Here is a 6,114-nt window from a genome sequence, read left to right as displayed (position 1 = left end):
AACTAGTAACTGCCAGTTATAAGAACTGGTGGGCGCGAGTAGTAATATATGGATCCATAGGGCTTGATATCCCCGTCCGAGCTAGAGCACTAGCCTTTTAACGGACGTATGCTATTTGAGAAGCGTACACGTTGGTTTGCGTGTATTATTAAGATGATTATACAAAGGGTATAAATTATATATACGTTAAGTTTAGTTACCAGGGTGCTCAATTTTGTAGAATATTTTGATAAACGTTTCTGGATGAAACAACTGAAATCTTGTGATCCACTTTTATATACAGATTATACGAAACACTAAAACTATGAACTCACCAACCTTTGTGTTGACACTTGTTAGCATGTTTATTCTCAGGTTCCCTAGAAGTCTTCCGCTGTTTGCTTATATGTTAGACAAGCTATGTGCATGGAGTCTTACATGACATATTTTTCACGGAAACGTTGCATTCACCAAATCATCACCATGTATCTTATTTTGACTGCATTGTCAACGGAAGTACTGTTGTAAACTATTATTTACGGTGATTGTCTATATGTAGATATCATTAGATGTCGAAAACCTTTGATTTAAATATTCATTTATGGTGTGCCTTTTCAAAAGAATGCAATGTTTACAACGTATCATATAGAGGTCAAAAACCTCGCAATGAAATCGATGAATGACGTGTTCGTCCATATAGATTTGGAGCGATCGTCACACTTCAACTTGAGCAACATCAAACAAAAATGTTTCCAAAATTCATATAAGATGGGTTGAGATACTTCATTTACCATAATTTCTTGTGATGGCAAATATTGAAAATGATGGAAATCAACCATTGAACCTGCAGTACACCCTCTTGACATGTGAAGCTATTATAAAGTAGTAGATACATAATACTCAACACCTAGTTACTAGTTTCAATTTAACATAATCTTATTACTTAAATTTTGTGCTTGAGATTTATAAACTATATATTTAAATGAGTACTGGTCATGATATAATTATTCATTATTGTTTTAGAGCATTCCCAACAATCATGTTAATGTAATGTCAATGTTTAGCCAATGTCATGTTAATGTTATGCACACTGATGGGAGTACATTGTCAATCTCTAGCCAATGTCATATTGTCTTTCATATTGTGAATCTCTAGCATTTTCTTTCACGAGATTTTAGAGTTGAAGTGTATTTAATATTAATAGAAAAAGAATTGTTATTGGTTAGTGATGAGAAGTGAGTCCATGAGATGATGTCATGGTTGAGAGTGAATTGTGATGAGTTAGTGATGGGAAGGAAATGGTAATATGGCGCTGATATGGCAGTATGTTAATATGAAGAAGGCTGTCATGAATGAGAATGCTCTTATAGAGATTCAAACTCATTAATCCGTTCCAAACAATAAGAACATGAGGTGTCGCAATTGTCTATCTCGGTGTCCATTTCAAATTCGAAAAAAGACTTTGATAAAGTGGAGAGTGGTTCGATGTCTATTTTTCAAAGTCTTAGTGTGTGAAAATATTATGTGGACTAATAAGAAAATAGAATAAGGAAAAAAAGCCCCTTGAATCCAACGTCCATTTATGGACTTTGGAAAATAGACTTCGAAATCAACATTGAAGGGTGTCGATGGACCGTCAATTTTGAATTCCATTTTCCAAAATGTTGAAATTGAAGCCTTGACACCGGGTGCTCTAACAAGACAAGTGAACCCACTATGGTGTCCATTCTAATTAAACATTTTAAAAGACCACATACAACAGCAAGCAACACATCAAAAGATTTGCAGTTTAGATTCATGATTATTAAATGTATAAAAGCAAGCCCAAGAAGTCATGCATATAACTATAATTATACATTAAAATGCATGTTAACCTCCAATGCTTCTTAATTAGTAACTATCTTCATCAACTTCTGACTTCCGAAGGTAATAGCGTAGACAATTAATCAAAACCTGTCGATTTAAACCGGTTAAGAGATGTTTCAATCTAATAAAATGGTTAAGGTTTTCCCGGTTAGGGCGGGTTTCCTCCAGGGCAGCAGTTGGGAGAGGGTTATGCAACTACAGGGAGATGAACGTGCGGGTGGTTAAGACCCCCCTCTGGGATATCCGTACTGCTGTTTAAAAGAAAAAAATTAGGCTTGAACCTGAAACCTCTTATGAAAGGATATCACGTCCCTAAGATATGTTTCACCTCTAATTATATCATATAAAAAAGTTTCAATTCTAACTTATTTCCTTCATCTATTTTCAACATTGATTTCATCAAGGAGTGAATTACATACTCATGGAGCCTCGAAAACATGTAACACCCTGCTCATCTTACAGGCTTACCGGTTTTACTATAAAACATCTCAATAGTAGCAATACAACCCATATTACTAATGAAAAAAGCACTTGAAGGTCAACCCAACATGATCCAGCCTGACCCGTTTTGACCCGCACTGGTAAACTGACTGTTTTGAACCATTAGGTGACCCACTTTGCCAACTCTACTTACGCAAGAAAAATAAACATTTAGTAATATGTAAACAACTTGTTTACCTGAGACAACGATTCATTTAAAGCTGCCCCTCGGTAGCTAACGTGAAATTTATCTTTGGCAATTAACCCCTGTAATCATACCATTTCAAAATACAGTTAACTGTGTGTGCGTGTTGAAATGGAGGGATAAAGAAGAGACAAAAATGTTAACATACTTCAGTATCAATTTCTGCAGATTCAACGGTAACATTAACATCAGCCATTATCTTGATAACTTCCAACAACAATCCAGGTCTATCTTCCGTCTCAATGCACAGCAAGCTAAAACAGAGCAAGATACCAACATTTCAACGCATTGTAAACGAATCGATTTGACACAATGTGAAAATATTCCTAAAGACAGGTTTTTGAAAATTTATTTCGATGTGCATAGTTGCTAACCTTCTTTTAGGCCCGTCACCCTTGACATGTATATGAGTTGCGATATCAACATCAAGCTGTCATCAAGTCAAAAGCTTTAATTAACACGATAAGAATAATCTATTTAGTCATATGAAGAACTGGAAAGGGCAATTCGAATGTTTCTATAAAAATTTATTAACAGTGTTACTTCTGAAGTTATAATTCACGACCGTCTATGCAATATGCATAAAAAGTTGTTTTCTTGCAGTTTTGACCCGTTATCCAAACCACCAGCCTGCCCATATAATACGTTTACAAAGTTACCTTCTTGACTGGAGCTTGTATGCCAAAAGCCTCCCCCATTGCAAGTCGCGCACTAGACTCCTAAACATACATAAACAATGAGAAAGTATTTGCATTGCGTAAACAACCTATTATACCCAAATAAAGGTTTATATAAAACTTAATAATTATTAAATAAAGATGAACTAATTGCTTATGAAGTAGCCAATAGCCAGGTTTACATACTGGATGGTATTTCAAGAGATTGTTTATGATGGTCAATCTAATTCTCTCCAAGAGATCAGGATCTTCAACTTTACGCCCAGTGGATCTGTAACATCAGCGTATATCAGTATACCTTCTATCATCTACCGATAATTCTTTAATAATGATGAGTATAAGACGGCTAATTCAAACATGGTAGGCAGCTCGTGATTACAAGTATTTGAATTTGAATGTACATTACAACAGGCATATAGTTAAGAGCAGATTATAAATCAATGAATGATCATACAGTCATATACTTACAGGGTTGCCCTTCAAAACCACTAGACCATACTACATTAATATAAATACAAATGAAATCCATGAATAAGTAACAACTATACTCACAATCTAGTAATGAAAAACTTTGTTTGTATCACTGAACCTTCAGTTGTGACAGTTCCTTTTGCTACATCCAAACCTAGATCCTTCAGAGCCTTCATCTGTACTAGCATGGAGATGAATTCAGATGAGTAAATTTTTGAAAAAGTAACTAATGATCAATGAGATGGTTGTCAAGTACCGTATCAATGAGGGCACCAAGACGATCACCGAAACTAACTTGTACAATAGTTGCAGATGCGTCTGAATCTTGATCGATTAATACAATCGGAGTAGGAATATCAGCATCCTGTTCAGATTAGTGAACAATATGGGTTGTCAATGTTGAGATATATAAGTAGAACTTGGAATGTTTAGTATGCAAAGTGTAGAGGACAAAACATTTCTGATTACACATTCTGCTTTCACAAAAAAATACTAACTTTGTTAGTTATGTGCGATGTAAAAATACAAGAAATCGAACTGATTAGATACAGAATTTGTTCACGCAAAATCAAAGCTTTCTTTATCTGCAACACTCCTGGTTTTTCAACATAACAAGTATGATGTAGCAAGCGAATAGACGAGAAAGAATATTATAACTCACCAAGGAGCTTATATTCAATGAATCCACACCATCAACAGAAGCACGATTAACATTCCTGAATAACGCTTAAATTAGTACTAAAAAACTATTCACCAAACATAATTTAATCAGAATGCCTACCTTACAAAACGCAACTACAAATTTCATTGCAACCAGGGGCGAATTTGAGGAGGAGGGGGGGGGGGGGGGGGGGGGGGGGGGGGGGGGGGGGGCCAGTCGATTTCGAAATTTTAGTGTAAAAATTTGGATTTTTTTTATTTTGCCCCCAACCCAAAAGCCATTTGCCCCAAAACCTACATATTTTGCCTCAAAACCTTCAAATTTTGCCCACAATTCTCTAAATTTTGCCCCAAAACCTTCAAATTTTGCCCACAAACCTTCAAATTTTATCCAAAAACCTCAATATTTTGCCTAAAAACATCCAATTTTTGTCCCCAAAACTCCGTATTTTGCCCAAAAAAGTTGCTACGGTTTTAGAAAAAAAATTCGCCCCCGGTGAAGAAAAATCCTGCTTCCGCCACTGCTTGCAACTCATTAAAAGGTAAACAAACAACCAGCAATCAGTTCAATCAAAACAAGTTTAGTAGATTACATCTTATTATATCATTATCAGTCGCGAATCTACTCGTTGGTCCGTGGGGTAACAAGAAAACACTAGCTTGAAAATTTTGTGCAGAAAATACCTTTTAAAATGTATAGGTCACCACTAAATATAATTGCGGGACCCCATATATTTTTCGAATTTATAGTTTTTCCTTTAAACTATATAGGATATCACTAAATTTAACTAGTCGGACCCCATATATATTTCGAATTTGTAGGTTTGTTTATGGTAAACAACTGTTACAATAGCTTTCAAATATAATTAGTACTGGAAAAATATCAGGATCCATTGAGTTTTGATGCTACAATCGCCACTGATAGTTATCATCATAATATCAGCTGTTTTTGGTGTCCATTATTACAGTTAAAAATCCAAACATGATACCAAATTTATCAGATTGACCACTGTTATTATGTAGGCTAACCTTGTAAAAAGATGAGTGCTATTTACTACGAGTAGTATTTTTTTTTTTTTTTTTTTTAACAACAAATTTATCAAAAGAAACATATGATCAGATCTAACAACCCTAATTAGGTCAATTCAATTAATAATATATGATTTACAAATAAGTAAACAAACACTACATGATTCAACATGAATTTATAGGATTCAATCATTGACCAAATCATCAAAATATAATTCAAAATGACTGAAAAAGATCAATAAGCAAATCACATATTTTTTTGATCTTACATTTATAAAAAAAATTTAACTTACTTTTTAAGAAAATGATATGATCGAGGTAAAGACGGCTTAAACGGAGAGAGTTGAATGGTATTGGAATATGAAAAATCGGAAGCGGAGAGTTTGGCCGGAGAATGACGACGGATGATGACGGCGGAGGAGGAGAAGGTAGCGCCGGCGACGGCAGTATCCATTAACTTTTTAATTTAATTTCCTGGCAGTCGATGGTGGTTTGTTTGTGTTGTGAACGGAAACGGAGTGATGAGTGACGTGAGGAAAGTGATTTATGAATAGAAGTTCGAACCTTTTGTGGGGCCAATTTTTAAGGGTAAATGGGACCCGTGCCACGTCATGTTGCACCCGCTTGTACTAAAATATTCTTTATAGAGTTGATGTTTATTTTGTATGATTTTCATAAATAATGATAATAATAATAATAATATTTAAATTTTGAAGTTTAAAATAATTAATTTAAATTTTGAAGTTT

General features: G+C 34.7%; 1 protein-coding gene across 1 annotated transcript; it reads right to left on the bottom strand.

Moving 5' to 3' along the window:
• Positions 1-1,840: 1,840 nt before the first annotated feature.
• Positions 1,841-5,871, bottom strand: LOC139892851 (ACT domain-containing protein ACR12-like). The gene is made up of 10 exons (XM_071875981.1): positions 5,661-5,871; positions 4,340-4,394; positions 3,935-4,042; positions 3,760-3,854; positions 3,394-3,478; positions 3,190-3,249; positions 2,905-2,960; positions 2,679-2,784; positions 2,524-2,592; positions 1,841-1,932 (listed from the first exon to the last, which is right to left on the bottom strand). Exons 1-10 carry the CDS (start codon positions 5,819-5,821, stop codon positions 1,870-1,872), a joined length of 858 nt encoding a protein of 285 aa, XP_071732082.1. The 5' UTR covers positions 5,822-5,871; the 3' UTR covers positions 1,841-1,869.
• Between the last annotated feature and the right edge of the window lie 243 nt (positions 5,872-6,114).

This window comes from Rutidosis leptorrhynchoides, chromosome 2, assembly GCF_046630445.1.
Source record: "Rutidosis leptorrhynchoides isolate AG116_Rl617_1_P2 chromosome 2, CSIRO_AGI_Rlap_v1, whole genome shotgun sequence".
NCBI classification, from domain to species: domain Eukaryota; kingdom Viridiplantae; phylum Streptophyta; class Magnoliopsida; order Asterales; family Asteraceae; genus Rutidosis; species Rutidosis leptorrhynchoides.
Note: the sequence above shows the minus strand (reverse complement) of the source record. Positions and strands in the feature narration are given on the sequence as shown.